This window comes from Festucalex cinctus, chromosome 1, assembly GCF_051991245.1.
Source record: "Festucalex cinctus isolate MCC-2025b chromosome 1, RoL_Fcin_1.0, whole genome shotgun sequence".
Lineage (NCBI taxonomy): Eukaryota > Metazoa > Chordata > Actinopteri > Syngnathiformes > Syngnathidae > Festucalex > Festucalex cinctus.
Window position 1 is genome coordinate 45,939,624 of NC_135411.1, and position 25,445 is coordinate 45,965,068.

The window sequence follows — 25,445 nt, forward strand, 5'->3', positions numbered from 1 at the left end:
GTCCTAATCCCAGTCTGCACTCCTCTTTCCCACCAAACACTTCCCTTCATCATTCATCCTGTATTCCATCATCACTATGCACAGCAGGACGCATCCTGGCCATAGACGTGCTACGAGCAGTGTGGATTTCCCGTGATGCCGAGAGGCGATACGGCATCGCCGTGGGAGTATGCCACGCCCTCGAGGGGCTGAGTGGTGGGAGGTCAGGCCCACTTCGGCCCTGAGGTCAGTCCGCCGCCGCCGCGCCCTCATGTGGCATCGTATGCAGAGGCTGACCCGGGCGTGCCGCCGCGGCGCTGGGTGTGCGGTCAGCTACAATGAACATGACCAAGATGAGCAGGATATGGTGTGCCTTGAGGTATGCATCCATGACATGCTATTGGCTTACAGAACTACCTGCCTACCTTTCGACCCATCGACAACCCTAACGAACCTATCGTTCCTACTAGTAACAACAACCTTGCTACTTAAATACCCACTCACGATCAACCTACTTAAATAGCTGCCGACCACACACCTGCATTACCTCCCCACCTACCTATAGACGACATAAAAAGTACATACCTACCTAGGGCTGGGTATCGATTCTAATTTCCTCAATCAATTTGATTTCGATTCACACGAGTTCAGTTTGATCCAATTTAGATTTTTTTTTTTTTCAATTAGATTCGATTCACTTCACTTCAATCCAATAATGATTAATTATGGAATATCAAGTATTCTTGAATATCAAGGACATGATAAAAGCTCCACAAAGATTACATTCCAAATAAAATTTTGTGGAGGAAATATGATTTAGTGTTATAACCACCTAAGTTAGGGTGACCATATTACCATTTGAAAAGAAAAAAAAAAAAAAAAAAGAGGCCACTTGCCTCGGCCTTGAAATTGTGGTACTAGTTGCAGTGTTACACAGTGTACTTCACCTCCTATTAGTCATGCAATGCCAACCGGACATTTTCACAAATTTAGAAAACCCCGGATGCCCGAACAGGATGTAAGAAAATGGTGTGTCCTCCCAAATGTCCTCCCAAAAGAACAAACACTGGCATCAGCAAGGATGAGATGAAAACATTTTCAAAATTCTAATTTAATAATTGGAAATATAAATTTAAAAAATTCAGAATTATCTTGAAGTAAAATAAGCCAGGCATTTTATAAATGTAAGAAAATACTTTTAAATTCATGTGAACGGTAAAAGTCAAGAAAATAGTCAAATACAAAAACAAAAACAAAAAAACTCAGCCTTTAAAATTCTATTTTGTTATAAATTTATGGGGACAAGAGATATTAAAATAATCAATTCATTTTTATGAAATGATATCAGGATCCAAAAGAAAAATTTATTCAATATCGATTATTTTATTTTTTATTTTTTTTAATCAGCCCTACTACCTACCTTCCCAACTACCTACAATGTATCCAAACCTAAATACCCATCAATATCTACCTACCAACCTGCCAGTTATCTACTGTAGATCCCTACCATTCCACCCTTTTTCGATTGAGGACGTTGGTCTCAGATTTGGAAGTGCTGATTCTCATCTCAATCGTTTCACACTTGGCTAAAAAAGTTGAAGATCACAGCTTGATGAAGCCAACAGAGGCACATCATCTGAAAAAAAAAAGCAGAAGCAATACTGGGGCGACCATACTGGACCCATACTTCTGGAGCACTGTCCATTTGACTCACAGAAGGTCATGGTCACATGGCTTCTCCAAGTCCACAAAGTACATGTAGAATGGTTGGGTAAACTCCCATCCACCTTCCAGAACCCAGATGAAGCTGTAGACCTGGTCCACTGTTCCACAGCCTAGACGAAAACTACACTGCTCCTCCTGAATCTGAGATTTGACTTCCCAACAGACCCAACAGACTCAGACTTAGTCTGAGGAGTGTGATCACCCTTCTGTTGGAACATACCCTCCAGTTCCCCTTGCTTAAAAAGGGGGACCATTCACCCCGGTCTGCCAATCCAGAGGCACTGTCCCTGATATCCACGCGTTGTTGCTGTGACGCGTCAACCATTACTGCCCTATGACATCCGGAGCCTTTAGGAACACCGGGCGGATCTTGTCCACCCTTGACACCTGGCAACAAGGAGGTTTTTAAACACTTCTCCCACTACAATCCCAGAGATGGGCGAGCCTGCCTGTGTCCCCAGACTCTAATGAGAAGGCATCTTGTCACTTTTTTCAAAAATAACTGTTGTGAGAAATATACTGAACCTACCTATACCTAAAGTAGCTATAGTAAATACTCTACACATCTACCTTCTACCTAGCTGTGTACCTACTCCCTGTTCATCGACCCACCTAAATAGTAAATAAACGTACCAAAATACTGACCTGCGTACTTACCTACCCATCAATAGCTATCTACTAACCCACCTACCTACTGACCAAGCTATCCACCCACAGTCCCCACCAACCCACCTGCAAATTATTTTCCAGCTCCTAACCTATCTATTCAACTTGCTACCTACAACCAATCTATAAAAATATGTAAACAAACATATATAAATCATTCCTAAACAGCTTCATTAGAGCTGAAGTGTTGTTGTCCACTGCAAGGTAAGATGTTTTTGGCGAGGTCATGCCTTTTGTTCTTGAGTTGTCGTTGCTCTCAGTGCCTTGGTGGTAGCCTGGCATGCCGCTGTGCCTTCCCGTCAAACGTCTATTTGGGGCGACGAAAGCACGTCTGACTGGAGGCTTAGGAAGATTAAAAGAGAGCGGTGTTGGGTCTCCAAATAGTTTCCTGTTCTGATGTCATTTCCACAACATTAGGTAGGCTACACCTGTGCAATTGAATCACAACGGCATGGTGGCAGTACAGAGGACGTGAGATCGAGTCCGGGCTTGGCCCTTCCTGAGTGGAGTTTGCACGTTCTCCCCGTGCCAGCGTGGGTTTTCTCCCCACATTCCAAAGACATGCTTGGCAGGTTAATTGAACACTAGGTCACTAGGTGTGGATGGTTGTTCATCTGTGTTTGCCCTGGATTGTGCCAGGTTCAGTGGGGCTGTTGAGGACCCAAATGCAGGGAGCAGGGAGGCGAAGCAAGCTTGCGGATGTTGAGAACAAAAAAGGACTTTATTTCCAAAAACATAAACTAAGAGGCAAGGAAGAGACAAGGGATAAATTGTCATTAACAGAAGACTAAAACTCGGACGCAAAGTAACAAACAAAACATACTGGACTAGCTCAAGAGGAATGACAGACTTAGCAACACAAACAAATGATCCAACAAAGAGTTCAGGGAAGGAGGGAACTAAATAGGAGCAGACTAATTAGACAATGACAAACACCTGGACATGACACAAAGGGCAGAGTGTGTTGATTGGAAGACAAGAGGACTGGGATGAGTTCAATGTCAAGACTAAACTAAGACCAAACCAAAGCCGAACCAAACCAAACACAATGACAAAACAAAACACAAACCATAACAGATTGGCTGGCAACCAGTTCAGGGTGAACCCCGCCTACTGCCCAAAGCCAGCTGGGATAAGCTCCAGCACCCCTGTGACCCTTGTGAGTAATAAGAAGTTCAGGAAATGGATGGATGAAATATCCACCAAAGTTAATTTTGTAACTCTGCACTCAAAACACTCAGATTTCAAATTGTATTTCTCCATTGAAATAAATGAAGATGCTATTAATTCCTTACAAGCGCCCCAAAAACGCCCCCCAAAATGTGTTTTTAAAGGGATACTTGACTCATTGAGCCATTTCCAGTCGTCAAAAGTTGACATTTTGTCCAGAATGAATTTGATAACTTCATTATTTTTCCATTTACAATTAATACTTTTAAAAACTAACTATTCCACTTGCTATGGACTGAAGATGACATCACCTGTGCTGAGGAGGTAGGTAATGAACAATCATGGCTCAGTTTGCTGACCAAACCCAGAAAAAAGATGAGCCATGATTGGTCGTTCCCTACTTCCCTAGCACAGGTGATGTCATCTTCAGTTGACAGCAAGTGGATTTTTTTTTTTTAAAGGTGTTAACTGTATGTAAAAAAATAATGTAGTTATCATATGTGATAACTCTGGCAAAAGGGCCCTCATGTGACAAAAAAAATCAAAATTGATATATTCCATTTCTGCGCTTATTTCCCTTTAAAATGACATAAAATACATAGATGTACCTCAAAAATTGACAAAGTTACAGCAGTTTTAATGTAACAAGTCCTCCAACAATAACGACTATATCGGTCGTTTTACCATGCACCAAAATACGACCAAGTGCCACGTATTAATAATACTAGTTTAGTGACCTCTTATCGGCCTTGTTATATAGCGAAAAAATACAAAACTAAGACTCGAACAGGGATCATTTTTTCCAGAGACTAACGTCTAACTTACTGAGCTAACAGTCCAGTAAGGATCTTAGTGTACAATTTTAGTATTTACATGTGACTCTCTTGACGAGATGTATTTTTGCGCTATTTAACATGGCTGATAGAGGTGGCCAAACTAAAATACGTAACTCTTTGTTTGTAATTTGGCAGCTTTTCAAACGACAAGCACACTTCTTGGGGCTTCGTCACATTTGCTTTGCGTTGCGAACCGCCTAACATGACAGCATCGGATTGAGTCCCTCCATGATGCTTTACAGTCGTGAGTTAGACGCCCCACTTGACCTTATCACACAAGCCTCCAGTGACAGTGTTGACGAGCCTGGTATTCCTTATCTGGAGGCTCTCTGAGCCTCCCTGCAGGAAGCTCACATCCATGCCAGAGCGGTGATGGACTATCGTCATGATAGACAAAAACGCTATTATGACTTGAGACATCGACATGACACCTTCCGTGTCGGTGACCTTGTTAGAGTGAAAACACACCCCAGGTCAGATGCTCACTCGAATTTTACGGCTAAACTTGCTCCCCTTTTTGAGTGACCGCTGCGTGTGTCTGAGCGACTCATTGATGTTCACCACAGACTCACTCGGGTGGACTCTGGTGCAGGTGTTTATCATATTGTGAATATGCAGCCGTTCCATACTTGGGATTCTCTCACTGCCAAGAGACAATTGATTTCCTCTCCTGCTGAGAGTGGGGCCTCTTGAGATTTTGGACACTGACTTTGTTGCCCCTCAGGCCCCTTTCGTGGATGCTGATGCTAAACTTGATCCATTTCCCTTTGATTCAAAGGACATTGACTCTGATCATGAGGCGGACAATGTTCCCCATGATCTCTCGCAAAAATAAATGAACAAACGATTTTCACACGGTAAGGCTTGATCTGAAGTGAATATTTTGTATTATGGTTATTTCATATTCATATTATATTGGTTCATTGCTGTTGGCAATGCAAGGTTACAATTTTTGTTTGCTCTGTTATCCAGGTTTATGACCAGTTTGAGGTCATGGTTATCGTTGGTTGAGGTTTATATCCCGCAACTATACGTGTGTGTGCTAATTTATACATGTGCCCAGAGCCAGCTGAGATAAGCGCCAGCACCCCCCGCGACCCTTGTGAGGAATAAGCGGTCAAGAAAATGGATGGATGTATAGATGCTGTGTACGGCTGGGTCAGGCTTTTTCTCACCGGGGGGACTATGTAAGAATTGGCAGTGTGGCACTGCACCACGGGTTGGCGCTTCTTTGTTTTTGTGTGGATAATTAGCCCTTTTTTCCCTTTTGGCGGGATTTTTTTTTTTTTTTTTTTGAATGTCGTGAAATCCTACGGCTATTGTAACGCGCAGTGGCGCCGAGCTCACTCTTTTTGGTTTGTTCTTAAAATTTAACCATTGCTTTCCAGTTGTTGTTTTTTTGCTGTACCATTGCACTGTCCATATCTGATCAGCCACCGTGCATTACACTATGTCCATCCATCCATCTATTAGCAGATGCGCTTATCCTCCCATTTATATAAATCATTTTTGAATTACGTTTGAGGCTCGGAAGGCCGGGTTGTTTTTAAACAGTTGCACAAGACGCGGCGCTAGCTAGCAGCTAGGCTAAAAACACTCCCCCTAGTTACAAGGCATACTGTCCAATAATTGCTTATTTTCATACACTTCTATTCCTATACTTCTGTTTGACTTTTGTGCTGCTTGGAAATGAAACTAGAGACCGCAAGGAGGCTATTTGTGGTGAAATCTCAAAATGGACAAATAAAGTCCAACTGTCTAATATCGTCCATCTTTCTAGATTTACTGCTGAAAATGGCTCAATGAGTCAAGTATCTCTTTAAATAAGAAAAAAAACCTCTACAATATTTTACTTTGTAAAGACATACATATTTAAATAGTGTAAAGAAGTAAACAATTTGTTAATCGTGATTTTGTGCTTTAATTCAATGATCCTCCTTCTAATGTGTGTTCCTTGGCCACCGGGGGCACTATAACAGATTTACTTAACTTTAAATGGATGATGAAACACAGAAGTCTTCTTTAGTTACAATTTACTGAAGTAATAGTGATCATCACAGGACGACTATCTTGAGACCCAGCTGCTTGATCACTCATGACATTAAAGTCAATGGCGCACGGGCTTTGAAATAATTAGATTGCTAAACTCTTCCAAATTCTTAACCTATTTTAATTTTTGTTGTTAGATATGACAAACCTAGCAATAGCCAAGTGGATATACGCTTCACTCAAGTGAGTTCCCCGCAATATCCATCTGGTACCTCTCCACAGTAATTTGGTCGGAAAAGGTGGGACATTCTGTCCAATAATTCGAGCTGATTGGATGATGCATCATTCTACATTTTTGTTTTAACCAATCACGGCCATGGGTGAAAATTTCGTCTTCGTTCTTGCCGAAGGGGGAAAAAGCACAAACATCTTACCAGCTTGAAATGCACGAAGCGTCTCTCGCTGTTCAACATTCAACAAGGAAACGGTGAGTATATCTGCTAGAACAGAATTAATTGTAGTGTCCATTCGTCCAAGTTAGTTAGTTTGGTAGTTCCGGCATCTGCTCTGGCTTCCTGGTTTCGTCACAGTTGCATATCCCGCCCCCAAACACAATGTCGCTTTCTGATTGGTCCGAACCACCAGTGTTTTGGGAACGGCAGTTATCTTCAGGAGTTGGTACAAGATGGTATTCTCCGGAGTTTGTGAATTCACAAATACCGTGAGAATTCTTCTGGCGAGAGCAAGGTTAAGATATGACACAGAGATGACACAAAAACTATGTTTTTTTTTGTTTTTGTTTTTTTTTTTAATTTGCAATTTAAAAATTCAGCCTTAATTATAGCCATGTAAACAAATGTTAACGTTACGCTAGCGGACTTTAGTAGCGCAAAGTCATGTAATTTTTAATTTGCTCCTTGGATCATTGGGACACATAAATCCCCCCACCACGAGGAGGTGATGATTCACGGAGGAGTTATTATTATTATTATTATTATTATTATTATTATTATTATTATTATTATTACTATTATTATTACATATATATTTGGTGTAATAAATGATTCTAATGTATTTTTGTTTCTACTGTTAGTTTTCCTGCAGAGGATAAATAATAAGGTGGCACGGTGCACTAGTGGTTAGCATGTCCACCTCCCATTTCTGAGGACTTGGGTTCGAGTCGAGGCTCCGGCCTTCCTGGGTGGAGTTTGCATGTTCTCCCCGTGCCCGCGTGGCTCTTCTCCGGGTACTCCGGTCTCCTCCCACATTCCAAAGACATGCATGGCAGGTTAATTGGGCGCTCCGAATTGTCCCTAGGTGTGCTTGTGAGTGTGGATGGTTGTTCGTCTCTGTGTGCCCTGCGATTGGCTGGCAACCAGTCCAGGGTGTCCCCCGCCTACTGCCCGAAGCCATCTGGGATAGGCTCCAGCGACCCTTGTGAGGAATAAGCGGTCAAGAAAATGGATGGAAGGATAAATAAAGTCCCAAGTCCAGATTAAAAAAATATATGGTCTAAAATGTTTCTAAATAGATAAGGTATTACAAATGATATTTAAGACAGTACAAATAATAAATAAATATACATGGAACCCTTCATGTGAATGGAAGACGTTTCATGCTGTACTTCAAGATGCCTCTTGATGGCAGTGTTGTCCCCGCATCGACTCGGCTGTAAAAAAAAAAGTTTTTGAGATTGCACAATACATACTACATGCGAACACACCGCCGCGCGCCCACACGCATACACACTTTTTCTCTGTGAAATTAATAATTGTTTTAAAATGATTTTTAATGTGTGTGTTTTTTCCAGCCCAGAGGTATAATGAAGGAAATGTATGAATAAAGCAAAATAAAAAATTAAAACATTGCCTGCCTTGGCCACCTGGGGGCAGTATAAAACAGGTAGACGGATAAACTACCTCGTACATGTGTGTCCGCAGTCCGCACAGCTCAGCTCCTTCAGGCTCTTTGCAGGGGATAAATATATGCCTGTGTGTACTGTTATTTTGAATGTCTAAATATGTTGCTCCACTGTTTGTGGTCAAATATCAGCTGATTAATGGATATTAATTGGTCAGCAAGCATTGGCATTAAGATACTTGCGGCTAAGCTATGTGTAATACACAATGCAAAATGTTTAAGTGGACATCAAACTTGAATTTGGAGTAGTGTTAAAGTGGTGGAAGCCTCTTCTTTTTAGGAATTGTTTCCTATTTGGCAAAGTACTGCTTGTTGTGACGTGATTCAAGTTTAATTCACTACCACCACACAGCGCTCATATCTCAAGTGTGTGCTCGCAAGTCAAAGCAAAAACGCAGCCAAAAGAATTTGTGAGTCGAGACACATTATAGTACCACTGCATTGTCTATGTTTGTATTTTGTTTTTCCTCAATCAGAATCATAAAGTGAAACATGTTTATGTCACTGCGATTTGCTGGCGACCAGTTCAGGGTGTACCCCGCCTACTGCCCATGGCCAGCTGAGATGGGCTCCAGCACCACCCGCGACCCTTGTGAGGAGTAAACTGTTCAGAAAATGGATGGATGTTTATGTCAAACATATAATTTATTTTTACAAAAATATGACCGTTTCGGTCCCATCTGGCAAAGCTCAAATGTGCCGCCATATTTGAGTGGGGCAATGCGTCCTATCGTACTGTACGCATGGCACGGACTTACATATAAGTCCACATTCTGCTCTGGGGGTCTCGGCTACTACGAGTCGGGAGAAAGTGCGCATGCGCAGTGACTCGGAGCAGCCGGTCGGGGAGGAGGAGGCGAGGAGAGGGGGGAAAGAAGAAGCGCTTTTGCCATCGGATGTAATCAAGAGCAGCGTGTCCTTTTCTCCAAATTATCTGCTTTTAAACGCTTGTCGCTGTGCATACATGGTGGAATTGTAAGTATGGCGCGTCTCGTATGTTTGTGTGCGCGCAAAGAATGGAGGATGCTGGATTGAAGAAGAGGAGGAGGCGTGTGTGGGGGCATTAAATCCCCCCCTCCCCCCCAAAAAAAATTCTGCGACGATTTGCGATTTTGACAGGAATCATTTGCTTTCAATGATTAAGGCAGAGTGCAGTGCGGTGGATTACACCCCCCCACCCCCGCCCCCAGAACCCCCTCCTCTTTGTCCCTCTTCTTGACCATACAATCGGATTTGGAGATATACGCACGCGTACATTTTAAAACAAAAAAGAGAAAAGACAAAATCATGTAACATCAATTGCATCCCTGCATAGGTGCATCTTTCCCAACCGTATAGCAACTGACCCCCACCCCACCGCCCCCCTTGTGTCAGGTAGTGTGTGCGTGTGTGTGTGTGGATGTGTGTTACATAAATGATATGACAGGATTTGTTAGTGTCTGACCTGCTGATGACACCTTTTGTTGGCACGTTAAGGCCTTTCTCTGCATGCATCTGCACAAAAAGAAAACACACGCACACATAAATATGGGCAGTGATATTTATGTACCGCAGTACCTTGAGATATAAGTGTTTTTGTTAGATGCGATAATATGTATATTTTTTGCCTTGACTTACGAGCACAGACTTGAAAAATGAGTCCTGTAAGGTAGCAGCAAAAAACAACAAAAACAATAAATTAATAATGTATTTTTTTAAGTGAAATGCACATCTAACCACACCAATTTTACATGAACATTGTTGACTGCATATTCACTTTTAAAATATGTTTTTGTCCAATTTTTAGTTTTCTCATAATGGATTTATAGAGTAAAAAAAAACATTAATAATAATGTATGTTATTTTTTTAAATACATAGAGAAATACAATATTGCATTTTTTTTTTACAGAATCGTTACTTTAAAAAAAAAAATTCTATTTTGATTTTATGATTCAGTTATAATATTTCAAGAAATGTCTTTATTTTGAAAAAAGTGAAGCTTTTAATATTTTTTAATGAACTTACTAAAAATTTAAAAGTGCAACTATTTTATTAATTATTTTATTAATATTAAATATTATTATTTTATTTATAATTTTGATAAATGTAATTGATGTTTCTGTTTTTATTTTTCTGATACTGATAAAGTCAATATATATGTGAGCCGCGCCGACAAAAGACAAAACTATTTTTGAGTTAGAGACACAAATAGATTGTTTGGCCAAAAATTATCGATTTTGAGATTTCTCCGCAAATAGCCTTCTTGATGTCTCTATTTTCATTTCTAAGTAGCACAAATGTTAAAATTGCAAAACAAGTGTATGAAAATAAGCAATTATTATAACAAGTGCATCTTTACATGTTTTACATGTTTTTAGCCGACTTTAGCTAGCAATGCGTCTCTGAAACCTGCCTCAAAATCGCCTCTAATGTCACTACACAAATGATTGATATAAATGGACATAGCAACCCAAAAACATCGAGTATAATGTGACCATTCAGCACGAAAGTGAACAGAATGAGGCACGTCAATGGCAACGACATCCTACCTTGTAGCAGATGTCGTCATCGGTCCGAACACTGCAACGAAGGTTTGTAATCCAAACAGTGTTAATATTCAATTCTCTCTCTCTCTCTTTTTTTTTTTATTTTTTTTTTAATGAGTCTATTTCTACTTTTAATTCAAGTGAATGCATTCATGCACTAAAGTATGTCCAGTGACGAGTGGACAGCTCCCACCAGAGCAGAGTGACATCGAGTTGGGATGAGTGTAATTAAAAGTTGTGAAATGTGGCTAATGTAATAATGTACTGTATTGTCAATAATGTATGGTTTTATCACTTCTTAATGTCTTTCATTAAATGAGACGGCATCTATGAAAGTTGACGCCACTCGATGCATCAAAAATGAACCGTTTGCCCGAGTCGCAGAATATCACCACACATTTTCACGTTATGCTCTTTTAAGTGGGTTGAAATGAAAATCAAATATCATCTATGAAATATGAAACTTGATGTTTTCGTCCTAAAGCGAGTGTCCCCACCCCAAATTGCACACAGCGTATATGGAGTGACTTATAAATACAGTAGGCTACTGTACAAGTATAGTGTGTTCTATGTTGAACCATCATAACATTTCATTTTCGTGTGACCAAATAAATGCATTTGAGACAAAACATCCATGATAAGTTATCAATAAACTTATTTGTTACAGAGAACACCAAATGGAAAATAAACTTTTAATGGACACAAGATTATTAAATCTAATTTCCCACGGTGGTAATATGACCTCATTTAAATAAGAAAATATCACGAAGAGCAACAATAAAATAACCAAACTTTATCTGAAGATGCCTCAGAAAATGAATTGAAATCTTAATCTTCAAAGTTGAGGCTAATTTAATTTTTGGGAGGTCAAACTTCTGAAATTTTCAATGGAATTGACTTTCCAGGGATAGTTTAAGAGTTCCCGGCAATTTGGGGTCAATATCTTTTTCGCAAGGTACTGGTTGCTATGGACATTTGAAGACGCATGGAGTTGGACCAAAACTCTAAAGTCCTTTTTCTCAAAACTATGGATTTCAACCTGCCAGCATTAAAATTGCTGTAACTTTGTTCATTCTTTAGGTGCGTCCATGTATTATATATCATTTTAAAGGGAATTAAGTGTAGAATTTGAATATATGAATACAGTGTTCCCTCATTTTCCGCTGGAGTTAGGTTCCAAATACCCGCAATAAATGAAATCCGCAAAGTATAGTAGGCTTTATGGTTTACATTTATTATAAATGTTTTAAGGTTCTAAAACCCCTCACCACTAAGTTCAAACACTTTTCTCATCGAGGCATTTACTTTTTCTAACATTTCTCTTTTGTTTAAACATTCTCAGTGTTCAAAACTTCATAAATTTTACAAATTATGTACATTACTGCAAAAAAAAAAAAAAAAAAAATGCATGCAAAATTGCACTGACAAAATCTGCAAAAGAGCGAGACTGCGTTATAGCAAGGGTATCTCAATTTTTAGTTTTTGACACATGAGGAGCCTTTTGCCAGATATATTTATATATTTCACATATATGAATAAAATGTGCAAATTTATAACTTCTTACAAAATAGAAAAATATTTACCAGTAATTTAGATTTCTTGAGTGGCTTTGTTCCCATTTTTTTTCCGTTGATGATTAATTAAAAATTATTTAATAAATACACATACAATTTTCAACTTTTGCTTGTATGTTACATACACAATATGCACCAGCAGTTTTTGCTGAGAGCAAGTGAAAAGTTCTTCAGCTTCTTTTTTCTTCTCCATCCTCCAGTCATTTGCAACGTGAGCCAAAAGTAAAAAATAAACCAGTCAATAATTGTGCTTACTACAAAGTGTGCTACTACCCCCCCCCCCCCCCCCCCCCCCTCCCCCCACTGGCGCAGCCCATGGGATCAGAGCCGATGGAGATGCGAAAGAGGCAGATGTCGGTGCAGCAGGAGCCCGCACCGGCCCACCAGGGCCAGCCGGGCCAGGCCAACCCGCGGGGGTCCAACGCCTGTTGCTTCTGTTGGTGCTGCTGCTGTAGCTGCTCCTGGTAGGCTCCTGCAGCCTCTCACACCAGCACCAATCGTAAAAAAAACAAAAAAACATTATAGCACGTTTAGGGCAGTTTGCCTTTTTGATCTTTTGGGGCCACCGTTTTTGTGCTTGTTTGTGGCTGTGAGTCTAGGGAGGCCATGTTTAACAAGTGTGGTCACCATTCTTCATGATATTGCACTCTTGGACTCAGAACTTAAAGTAAGACATAAGTACACATTTCATAGCTAGCTAGCTAGTAGCATGACACACACGGTTTCTTAAAACAGGACATTCAATTACTGAGTATGTCAGTGCGCTTATTGCAACACCAAAGTACTTTGTGTGTATTATAAAATGTGTAATATGACATTTGTACCATATATTACAAGTCCAGTTTTGAGCCTTTTGCCCCTTCGGGGCCACCGTACGTCCAGCTAAATGACCAGTGCGAGTTTTAACAAGTACTCAGCCAACAGTATAATGTAAAAACAAACAAACAAATCTTGTTCCATATCGCATGGCGAGCTAACACATTGATGAACACATGCAGACTGATAAACGAAATGCTGATTCCATCAGTTCCATCATTTTTATGTAAAAATCAGAACCACTACACTATCAGTACACTATTGAGCCTTTTGGACCCTTTAGAGCCACCGTAATCCTGTCTTATTTTTGGCAGCACGGAAACTCATCTAGTTTGTTTGTACCAATTGTGCATTATGTGCCGGAAAAAGGGGAACATTTTACCATTTGCGGTGTGCCACTTAGCCTTAAAACATTTGTCAAGGTGTTTTTTGTTTTGTTTTTGTTTTTTGTAACCTTGAACTTTGCCCATTTTAACATCATTATAACTACTGCCACCACATTTTTAGCAGTCCAGTGTGGAGCCTTTTGGACCCTTTTGGGCCACCATACTTCGACTCTGACTATACAAGTACGCACTGGTTTAAATAACTAACCTCGTGTTGATGGCATCACATTATTATTTACATACATACGCTCGATGTACAGTAAAATTAGGGGTGTGAATTGCCTAGTACCTGACGATTCGATTCGTATCACGATTCACAGGTCACGATTCGATTCGATACCGATTAATCCCGATACGAATTTATAAGTCGATTGTTGCGATTTTTTTTCATTCAAATTTAGAAAATACTAATCAGTAAGCGTGTTGAGTGTAAGATTTATATGAAAATGTATTATTTATTTATCTGAAATTTCAGTCTTATAGAGGTTGTAATTTGTTTCATGTTTGAACAGCATTGAAATAAAATATTAAGGCTTAATGTTCCGTTCATATAACATTCTTCCATGCTTAAGGTGTGAATCCTAAAAAAAAAAAAAAAAAAAAATAAAAATAAAAAATAAAAATAAAATAAAAATAAAAAATCGATTTTGCCGATTATTGAATCGATTCGAGAATCGCGCGATGTAGTATCGCGATATATCGCCGAATCGATTTTTTTTAACACCCCTAAGTAAAATCATTGCCTATGCTGTACAAACAAACAAACAAACAAACAAACAAACAAAAGAAAAACACCTTCAACAAGGCACTCATTGCAATCCTGGATTTCTGGTTTTTATTTTAAAAGGATGATCATGCCAAGAACTAGGCCTTTTTTTTTTTCTTTTAATCCCTCAAAAATATATTAAAAGAAGAAAAATATTAAATGAAAAATTAGACACTAATGTACATAAATTGTATAAAATTAGAACATGAAAATACTTGATGACAAATACACAATTAAAATAAAAAAAATATATAAAACATTAGATGTATTCGAAAATCATACACAAGATACGTGTTTAATTGTTCTCTGACCACACTTGTTACTCAAAACACTTGTATCTCAAATCTTCTCTCCTGGTGCTCATCACAGACGCAGAAGCTGCTTGTTTAAGACCTAGCTTGTGGCGAACTTGTAAAATTGTTACAGCTAAGACTGTTTGAAAGCACTATATAAATAAAGATGGCTTGACTTGACTTATGGGATAGATGCACTGACCTGAATATATGACTGGATAGCTGATAGCCCATGCACGCCCATGCAAGCCGTTGAAGTCACAGGGCGGCCATCTTGCTCCTCCCATCTACACAGACTACTGTGTAAACCAGTGGTTCTCAACCGCGGTCCTCGAGCAGTGCAGCCTGTTTTCCATGTCTCCCACAGCAACACAGGTGTTTCAAACAATTAGCTAATCAGCAAGCTTGCATGAAGCCTGACAACGATCCTCAGGTGTGTTGACTGAGAGAGACATGGAAAACAGGCTGGATAGGGATACTCAAGGACCGGGTCTGAGAAACAGTGGTATAAACTAACGGTATATGTACAGATTTAGACATATACTGCTTGTAGGCAGTTAGTATAGAGCTGGGGGTGGGGTTGTGATGGGGTGGTCACTATTTTTTAAAAAGTAAAAAATAAAATAAAATAATAAGCGGACAGTACGCACTACGGAGCCCATAAGGTGAAATGGTAGAAAAAAACCAACAAACTTTGAGTTCCCTCGCAAAACACCTTTGCGTTTGCGAGGGAACGCAAAGAACTCAAAGTTTGTTTGTTTTTTTTCTACCATTTCACCTTATGGGCTCCGTAGTGCGTACTGTCCGCTTGTTATTTTATTTTATTTTTAAGGGCGGTACGCTCATAAATTTTCCCGGAAATACGTCACAGCTATTTGTGCATAGAGTCCATAGGATTGTATGCCGAGAAACGTTTCTTGGGAGGAGCAATAAGGCGGCCTCGCGGCTTCAAAAATCTTGGCCGATCGGCTATCCAGTCATATATTCATTAGTCCGTTCTAGCCCCTTCCAAATAAGTGTTAGCCCACGTGTCTATGGTGTTTCCCATTATGTGTTGGCATTAAGCTAGCTATCGTTTTAAATGAATGTGAATTTTTGATTTATGCTTGTTTTGACAATAAGCTTCAGCTGAGAGTGGCAATAAAGAGCTTGAAGCCGCTATTTTAAGAATGTTTTCTGCCAAATCTATTTAGCCTTACGTTGTCATATAATACGTATGTTCCTGATTTTTAGGAACGAGGACAGAGACGAGAGGAATCGGAAGGCATCGTACGACGTCAAGGAAGGGACCGCTGACTGTGAAGACTGGTGGGTGGAACGTTTCTCTGTCATTTGTCGTCGGTGACCGCGTCATCCTATCGTGTTGTGTTGTCGCAGCCCCAAGCCCACGCTGGAGGAGGTGCGCTCTTGGGCCCAGTCCTTCGATAAGCTCATGAGCTGCGCGGCCGGGCGCAATTCCTTCCGCCAGTTTCTGCGTACAGAGTTCAGCGAGGAGAACATGCTCTTTTGGCTCGCCTGCCAGGAGTTCGCCAAGGAGGGCAACAAGGGCTCCGTGGAGGAGAAGGCACGCGTCATCTACGAGGACTACATCTCCATCCTCTCCCCGAAAGAGGTCTGCCTATCTGCCCACCTACAGTGCCTACCTACTGTATCGTATGACTGCTGCCAGAGCATATAGTCAAAATGTGTTTGGTTTGGCTTGAAATATTGACGGATTGACGATGAATGATGGATGTCCCGAATGTTGACGACTATCAAACGATAGATACTCAAAATTCATTAACACACCCACCTCCATCATAATGTATCTTTCAATGCTATGGTTTCTACTAGGGGTGTGAATTGCCTAGTACCTGACGATTCGATTCGTATCACGATTCACAGGTCACGATTCGATTCGATACCGATTAATCCCGATACGGATTTATAAGTCGATTGTTGAGATTTTTTTTCATTCAAATTTAGAAAATACTAATCAATAAGCTTGTAGAGTGTAAGATTTATATGAAAATGTATTATTTATTTATCTGAAATTTCAGTCTTATAGAGGTTGTAATTTGTTTCATGTTTGAACAGCATTGAAATAATCGTGGGGGGATGGGGGCTGGGGACCGGTGGGGCGCTGTGGGGGCCCGCTGGGCCTCGTTCTGCGGCCTTGGGCTCGGGGGTGTGGGCCGGGGCTGGGGCGGGGGTGTTCCGGGTGTCTGGGTCGGCTCGCCGACCGGTGTCCGCTCGGGTGGCTTGGGGGTGGCCTTGGTGCTGCCGCGGCCTGGGGATTCCGGGGGGGGGGGGGGGGTGCTCGCTTTGCTGGACCGCGGTTGACGGCTTCTTTCTTTGGTGGTGGTCCTTATGCATGCCAGATCCGTCGCACCAGCATCTACTGAAACTCAACAGAAGTACCCTCTCCCTCTCCCTCTCCCTCCCACAGCCCCTTGAATCAGTTGGTGCTGGTGTCTGTGGTTCTCACTTTGCTTTATCTATCCTTCCCTCCTTCCTCTCTTTAGTTTTTCCTCTGGTCACTTGAGATCTTAATTTATTAGAAGTATGAGGTTTCTGGGGTTGGCATAAGACTCTGGTTTTGTAACCACGCAGGAGGGGTCTTGTTGGTGCTGGACTTCACTTTGATGGATTGGATGTACTGGCTTCTATGGATCTCACTCTGCCTTATCGATCCTTCCCTCCTTCCTCTCTTTAGTTTTTCCTCTGGTCTCTTGAGATCTCGCTAAATTTGCTGGAATTTAGAGGCTTCCGGGGTTGGCGTAAGACTTTGATTTTGTAATCATGGGGAAGGCAGGAAGTGTTTGGTCGGTGCTGGATTTCACTTTGATTTACCTTTCTTTTCTCTTTATTTCTTTTTTTTCTGACCTTTTCTCTGGTCTCCTGACCATTTAAACCTCACGACTCTGGCAAGATTCTGAAGTACCTGGTTAAGGCGAAGGGTAATGGGATATTTATAAGGTTTTAGGTGAATGAATGAGTATAAATTTATACGTATTTGCACGCACGCACACGCACGCACGCGCACGCACGCAAACGCACACACGCAAACGCACGCACGCACGCAAACGCACGCACGCAAACGCACGCACACATACACACAAAAAAAAAAAAAAAAAAAAAGAGCAATGATGACAAGACGTTGAATCGGTAAGACTACCGAATGAACAATTCTGAGCTCTTTTAAAAAAAAAAAAAAAACGAAATAAAATATTAAGGCTTAATGTTCCGTTCATATAACATTCTTCCATGCTCAAGGTGTGAATCCTAAAAAAAAAAAAAAAAAAAAAAAAAAAATCGAAGAAAATCGATTCAGCCGATTATTGAATCGATTCGAGAATCGCGCGATGTAGTATCGCGATATATCGCCGAATCGATTTTTTTTTTTTTTAACACCCCTAGTTTCTACTATATATGCTTCCATCGAACCGTCTCATGTGGTTCGATCCAATCGTCGTGACATATATTGTACATATTAACCACGGCATGATTGGAGCGATTAGCGCCTTAACAGACAGACTCAAAACAGTGCAGCCGCCTGTGATCTCTTATCATAGCTATCATAATTTATCACATTTTAGCTTTGAAAGCGATTGAAAACGTAAAAGCCCTCAAAGTGCTTTTGACTTGGGGTTCAGTATGTTGCTCAAGGATACTTTGACAAAGTTACACTGGCCTGGGATCGAACCCACACTCTCATGGTCGGGAGATGACCATTCTAACACTGAGCCATGTTGCCCCAACAACAGCAAGTGAATTGAACATTTGCATTGTGCATGCTGTTCAACTTTGTAAACTACCCTTGCTAAAAGTAACTGAAACAAGCTAGCTCATATTTATAAACACGAGGAAGTTAAAAGGATATTTGACTAATTGAGCCATTTTCAGCAGTAAAAAGTTCATATTTTGTACATAATTAATTTGATAACGTCTTTATTTTGCATGTATAATGAATACTTTTAGAAACAAATTTTTCCACTTGCTGTCGACAGAAGAGGACATCACCTGTGCTGAGGAAGCAGGTAACGACCGTTCAAGGCTCACCTGTATTCTGGGTTTGGTCAGCAAACTCAGCCTTGATTGGTTGTTAACTGTTTCCTCAGCACAGGTGATGTCATTTTGTGCCAACAGCAAGTGGAGAAATTCATCTTGAAAGATATTAATGCTGCATTCGATGGTCGGACGTCGGACTTATCCGAGTTGTTTTTTCTAGTATCGACCTGAAAGCGTTTGAGGCGAAAGTAAACAACCAAAATGGCGGATAGTCATAAATCCTCAAAACTCATTTTTCCCTCCACCAAATTTGGCTTTATTTATTGTTTTTCTCTTATTTCATAGGCATTTCAAACAGGGCGATAGCGGCATACTGTCACGTATGTTGTGTTACGTGGAGTTATGTCAAATATTTCTGAATGAAGAAAGCTATTATACTCAATTAAATTGTGTTTTACCGTTCACAGTCTATGCTTCCAAAGGAGTCGCCATTGTGGAGTGACGTCACATTGTAGTACGACATTGAAGTCGGGGTCCTTTTTTTTTCTCCGATTTCATAAGTTGGATTTTCAAGTTCAAAGGGACGTTCTTGTACACACTTCCTGGTTTGAACTCGGAAAAGTCCGACTTCCGACCATCCTCGAATGCAGCATAATTGTACATGAAAACTAATGACGTTATCAAATTAAGTCTGGCAAAAACAGCAAGTTTTTACTGCTGAAAATGGCTCAATGAGTCAAGTATCCCTTTAAAGTGTGATTGCTGTTCATTATTATAAGCTTTTAAACAAATAGATTTGTCTTGTACCTTGCCTTATTACCTCCTTATTTAGGTTTTATATCGAAGGCATACAAGATTCTTAAAAAATATATATATGAAGTGTAAATGTTTGAATGTCATGCTTGTTTAATTTTTGACCTTTTAGAGAATATGACATATGGTCAAATCAGTTTCTTTTAGCAATCTTGACTGATGTCTCCATAATTGTTCAGCTATTGTGATTGTGATCTAATAAGTTATTGTGTGATCATTTACAACATAACTATTGACGTTGGTTGGAATGTTAAGCTCTTTTAGATTGATACATTAATACATATAAATTATATATCTACATTAAAGCTCTGCAAACTAAAGTGAGGCGGTCTGAGCCATGAAACTCCAGGGTTGAAAACGACTCCCAGTCCGGCCCTGACCATAATCGTTATGTTGTATCGTAATTACCTTATCATATCCTTCCATCGTATCCATCTAATGGCATTGTTCTAATGTACTGTATCCATTATGGCATTAACCTAATCATATCCTTATATGGTAGCAGTCTAATCGCCCGTTTCTGTTGTATGTGTGACCACATGTGTCATATATCTCTTCACGATTGTTTTGTTTTTGACCCGCTCAGGTGAGTCTGGACTCGCGGGTGCGCGAATCCATCAACCGGAACATGCAGGAGCCCACGTTGCACACCTTCGATGACGCCCAGCTGCAGATCTACACGCTCATGCAAAGAGACTCGTACCCACGCTACATGAACTCGCCGGCCTACAAAAACCTGCTCAACGCTCTGTCCGAACAGTCGCCCGAATCTTAAAAACACAAAAGAAAAACAAGACCTGTGATCCACGATCCACCTTTTTTTTTTGGTTGTATTTTCCCCCCTCTCTTGTGTCCAGTGCAGGATTTACGCCGACCAAGCTGACTGCCGCAACACTCGGGGAATTCTCAGCAGCAGACACTCAGGTCTCAGCATCTCGCGAGGGCTCCACATCACAAGTACTGCTAACACTCCAACATAGCAACACAACACTCCAAAGGAACTTATTCTTACTTTGACTCTTTTCTTTTCATAGAAATAATATATTTTAGTTGACTTTTTTTTTTTTATTGTTTTTTGTCAAGGGACAGGGAGGGGTAAATGATTCCTACTTTAGACTACATATATACAGTATATATATTTATGAGTTTGTAAATAGTACAAATGGAATTGTGGGTATTTTCTGTGGAGATATTTAACTGTGTGACGAGAATCAAAGTTCAAAAGCAATGGCTACACACTAGCTCGACCTTGCAGGCAGCTTTGTGAGGGGGGTGCAGCAGCCTTTGACTTTGGTTTCATCTTGCTTTTTATTTGTATTTATTTTTATTTTAATATTCTAACCTAACTCTTAGGTTTGTGCGACTTGGCAACTCCTTTTGTGCGACATTAATAATTGAGGTTTTTTTTTCTACTGTTTTTACTTCCCCAGACTTTTTTAAAGTGGTTTTTGGAATACAAACATTTATTACAATATAACTTAGATTAAGTTGAGAAAGTAATGTCAAATTTTTTAAATGATTGTATGTACCTTATTTATGAGCAATGTCAAAAAGCAGTTGAGCTCATCACTTTCAAATAGTAATAGGAATATGTAGTGTATGTTAGTGCTAACTAGAAAATCAAATAAAGACAAAAAACTCAATTAAACTCAAATAATACATTTTCCAAGGACTCGATAAACAAGTTAGTTTAGCTCTGTTCCAACTTAAAATACGCCCGTAAAAGCTTCTAGTTAGACGGCTATGCTAAACTAGTATCCTAATTACGCTGAGCTAAAAACGTGAAGTTGAAAATCATATCCAATTTATATCGCAGGTTTGTACAGTGATTATTTTTCCAAATTGACTGTTACTGCAGAGCAATAAGCAAGAGACAGGAGGAAAGTGTGTAAAACAGAATGTCAAGACTAGTGTTGGAATCATCTTACACTAATAAAATAAGCTGAAGTGCAACGTGCCTATTGTTAAACACGTCCCTGGTTAAGTATACATTGTTAGACAATTTAATATAACCTACAGCTGCTAGTTAGATAGCTACTTACAAATAAACGAGTCACTCAACACGAGTTGCTAAAGGTTTAGCCACTGAATTCCACACTCATTCGTTCTAAAGTCACAAGCACAGCATGTGAACGAATGTGAGAACATTGACCCCAACTGGGCAAAAATAATACGTTCATCTCACATGTATAGCGATTCGATAATATGCATAAAACTTTAAAATAAATAAATACATAAAATAAACGGTTCCCTACTTTTGAGGATTTCCTCTTATATCTCCCCCAGAAATGTTCTTTGTTTTGGGGGATAAATGTAAAGAAAAACTGTGGAGCGTTTTTATTTAACAGCAACAAATGTTGAAAATAAATTTTAGGTGTGCCTACACATTTCTTTTTAACCGAAACAGGAAAAGGTTTTTCCTGATTCTGTAAAACTAATAAAACGTGGAGATGTATTTTCATAACACGTGGCAACCCTTAAATGTCAATTATGCTAAATAACTTTCAAAATGTTAATATAAAGAACTTTTTTTCACATTAAGTCACAAAATGTTGACAATGTTGTTCTAATTTTTGCCTTTGCTTATCGATAATAGTTCTCTATTCTCGATAAACAGGAAGAAAATGTATATTTTATTTGCTTGTATGTGCTGGTTCACAAACAATTTATACTTACAGTTCCAACAATAGTGAGTTGTGGATAAAAAAAAAAAGAACTCCCAAAATTATGGCCTATTTGCAGTTCTGCATTTGCAGATTCACTTATTTACATTTTTTTTTTTTACATAACCCCGTTAGTTTAACCCCACCACCACCATTTAAAAATTTTTTTTTTTTTAAGTATATCCCAGTTCAGTGTGTACCTCGCGTCCAGCTCATTGAAAACTGGGATAGTCTCCAGCATGCCCGCGACCCTCGCAAAGATGAACGGATCGGAAAATGGATGGATGAAACATCAAAGCAAATTATTGTTGTTACTGCACAAAATGTGGCGATCCAAACTCTGAAAACAGTTGGATTCTAAAATAACTTAATAGACAGTAGGTCCAAAAAAATGTAACTCCAAAAGTTGTATCAAAATGAATAAGCCACAAACAACCCAAACCCAACAACTTGGGTTTTGGACAGAACAATCCAAAATATTGGTTATTCATTTGATCCAACTTGGGTAAAATGAATACATTTTGGTCCCTTTTTGAGTCATATTGAGTTTACTTTTGGCCCAACTTTTTGCAGAGTGTATTTTTCCTTCAAATTATTCCTTACATTGCACTGACTACACAATTAAATGCCGGTGTCGCTACGATTTGAGTTGCCAAGCGTCCACTCCTTTTGTGTGTTTTCACTTTTGTTGCCTCATGACCGCGTCACTCAAAAAGACGAGCTCCTCACATGGGGGATGGGAGGGGAAGTGCCTTGACATTCCGTTTGGACATCTCACGGGCAAACTCTCACCATAAAGGTGCTTTTTTTTTTGACCCGAGCACAACAGCCAGCTGAACGGATCAACGTGTCCCTCACATCGGCCGAATTCGATATTGTTTCAGATTTTTTTTTGTGACGATTACCTAACAGGATGTCGGATTAGGGGCTGGGGAGTGAACACAGCTGGCCGATCGACGTCTTTGCTGAGTGCAGATCAACCTCAAAACGCACCAAACTGCGTGTTGGCACGAAGCCTAATTGATAGTTTTCTTATGTTTACAATGTATGAAATGTGTTCATTTTCGCGCTGCGTTTATTGAGAGAAAAAAAAAATACGTTTTTGAAATAATGTTAATAATAATAAAAATAAGAATAATGTGAATGTTTACAATGTATGACTTTAGTTTTTGGGTTTTATGCTACTCTCCAAGAACATGACTTGTTGGGCATTTTGATTGAGATAAAATAAAGCACAATGATTTTAAAAACGTTCTGGAATGTTTGTTTTAAAAAATATATTCTTGTTCTAAAGATGGTTTTCAATCAATTTTGCTTAATCACGTCAAGAAGCAAATTCACACCTTTGGTGCTGCTGGTGCATTCACCATGAAGTTAATTTTCCTCAGCTGTAACAAGGTCATTGTGATGCTGTGACAAATTTACAACAGTCTTGCCTCAACGCAACTTTCAGAATATTCAGAGACATTTGTCCATCTCAAAATGAACTTAAAACTGTTCATTTACCACATTGTAAATGTTTCTTCAACAAAATATATATTTGGCACAACGGCATTGACTCAATGTGGAGCAAAGAACCTAAAGAACAATCATTTGTAATTCCCTGAATATCAATTTAAAAAATTATAGTAAATATAATCCTTAAATGAGTCCAAGTAAATTACGCAAAGCGTCCAATCAAATTTTACCGTTGTCACTCATACACTACTCCTCACAGCCACTAGTGGGCATCAACTTTTTTGTCGCTTAATCGAGGGCGAAGTACTACCACAGAATGTCAAGCATACACTGGCATTGCATGGCCTCAGTTTACAAATTAATGCATTGCAGGAGTAATAAAGGTTATTTTAACAAGGCACAAAATGACTTCAGCTATGTGAAGTTGAGCTATATCCACATAAACTCCTTTGTCCATCATTTTCACCAGTTAGACTGGTGTGAAAATGGAAGTTCGTAACTTGTTGTGGATGATTTTACAGGCCTTTGAAGTGATCACTCCATTAAAAGAAAAAACTAAAAATAATAATAATAATAAATGCTAATGTTAAAGCGTCAATGTAGTTTTGCATTGTTTGTTAGCATTAACTAAGCTAAGCCTACTTAGCTAGCGTGTGGCTGTCTATACGTAATGTGTACTACGTTTTACCGTATGTTTAGTTTGACAGTAAACTTGAACTGGGAGTGGAATTTAAACAGCAAATGAGCTGAACAGAGTTCACTGCTGTCATATAGCGCTCTTATCTCAAGCTTGCACTTGTACATCAGAGATTTTAATAAATAAATAAATAAATAAATAATCAAATGATGGCTCTTATTTCAAAAAACAAAACTTGGAAGTTGAATCACTCTTAACTTTAGGCACCACTGTATAAACATTTGATGGACATAATCCAGATTCAGTTTCACATGATGCACATGAAGCCACCATGATGATCCTTGAAAATCATTTTTTTTTTTTTTTTTTTTTATCAAATGGATTACACTTTATTTGGGAAATTAAATAAAACAATGTGGTGTTGTTGTGGAGGGAAAGCATAACAACACTGTCCATGGTGTTAAATCTACAAATATAAAATAAATTGCTGATAAAAGAAATACTCAAGCTTGATTGCATACATCTATTAAGTGGGAAACGACTATTAACAATAGGAAAAGATTGCATTTGACTGTGGTGGGGGCAGAGAGGCGGGGCTAACAATTAGCTCAAACTATGCAGAGGAGACTTTAGTCCAATTCAAAGCCAAGTGGCATTCTTTACACAGCGTCTGGTGTACAATGTATACACCACATGATAAAAAATAAAAATACAAAAAAAATAAAAAGAAAAAGCTCCAATCTGAGGCCCGTTGACAGGATCTGGTCCAGGAATTTTGCTACTCATCCAAGCGCCAAAGGAAGATAGATGCCTTCACACTCAACAGAACTAGGACAAACACAAAGAAAAACTACTTATTAATGCATCTAAAAATTTCCAAGCAAAACATAAAATGAATAAATAATTAATAATCAAACAAAACAAAACAAAAAACACATTTCTGTCGTTCAATAAATTCCGGCATTACAGAAAAAAAAAAAGACTTCTTGGCACTACAATTAAAACAAAACTGTTTTTATTGTTAGAATTTTTTAAATAAAATTGATTATCTATCATTTTTCATTCCTGATCCGAGTAAACTTATCCATTACGAAAATGAAAACCTCTTCAAACAACTTTGTAAACTTACCAACACAATAATGTACCATTTAGAGATGGCCGTCAAAGTCACTTATGCAATCATTGGGCATACCCACTCTGATCCAAGTCAGTAAAAGTCCGTTTAGATACTTGTGAAA

The 25,445-nt window shown here is 39.3% G+C and overlaps 2 protein-coding genes across 4 annotated transcripts in view; one reads left to right on the plus strand and one right to left on the minus strand.

Annotated features, from left to right (window-relative positions):
- Positions 1-23,356, plus strand: rgs20 (regulator of G protein signaling 20). 2 transcript variants are annotated; one of them, XM_077537720.1, is made up of 5 exons: positions 1-358; positions 12,698-12,849; positions 15,880-15,954; positions 16,024-16,258; positions 20,036-23,356. In XM_077537720.1, exons 1-5 carry the CDS (start codon positions 170-172, stop codon positions 20,222-20,224), a joined length of 840 nt encoding a protein of 279 aa, XP_077393846.1. In that variant the 5' UTR covers positions 1-169; the 3' UTR covers positions 20,225-23,356. The 2 variants fall into 2 exon arrangements, with proteins under 2 accessions (XP_077393846.1, XP_077393855.1); XM_077537729.1 differs by lacking the exon at positions 1-358 and adding an exon at positions 8,912-9,260.
- tcea1 (transcription elongation factor A (SII), 1) overlaps positions 22,293-25,445 on the minus strand; it is a 19,779-nt gene continuing 16,626 nt past the window's right edge. For both annotated transcript variants that reach the window (XM_077537710.1, XM_077537702.1), the window contains exon 10: positions 22,293-25,035. In XM_077537710.1, the coding sequence (XP_077393836.1) occupies positions 25,027-25,035 (9 nt within the window). In that variant the 3' untranslated portion in view covers positions 22,293-25,026. The remainder of the gene's footprint in view (positions 25,036-25,445) is intronic.

Coding starts and splice junctions, on each gene's coding strand:
- rgs20 (XM_077537720.1), top strand. CDS start 170: ATGCCACGCCCTCGAGGGGCTGAGTGGTGGGAGGTCAGGCCCACTTCG. Junction 15,955..16,023: donor ACCGCTGACTGTGAAGACTG/GTGGGTGGAACG, acceptor GTGTTGTCGCAG/CCCCAAGCCCACGCTGGAGG. Junction 16,259..20,035: donor CCATCCTCTCCCCGAAAGAG/GTCTGCCTATCT, acceptor TGACCCGCTCAG/GTGAGTCTGGACTCGCGGGT.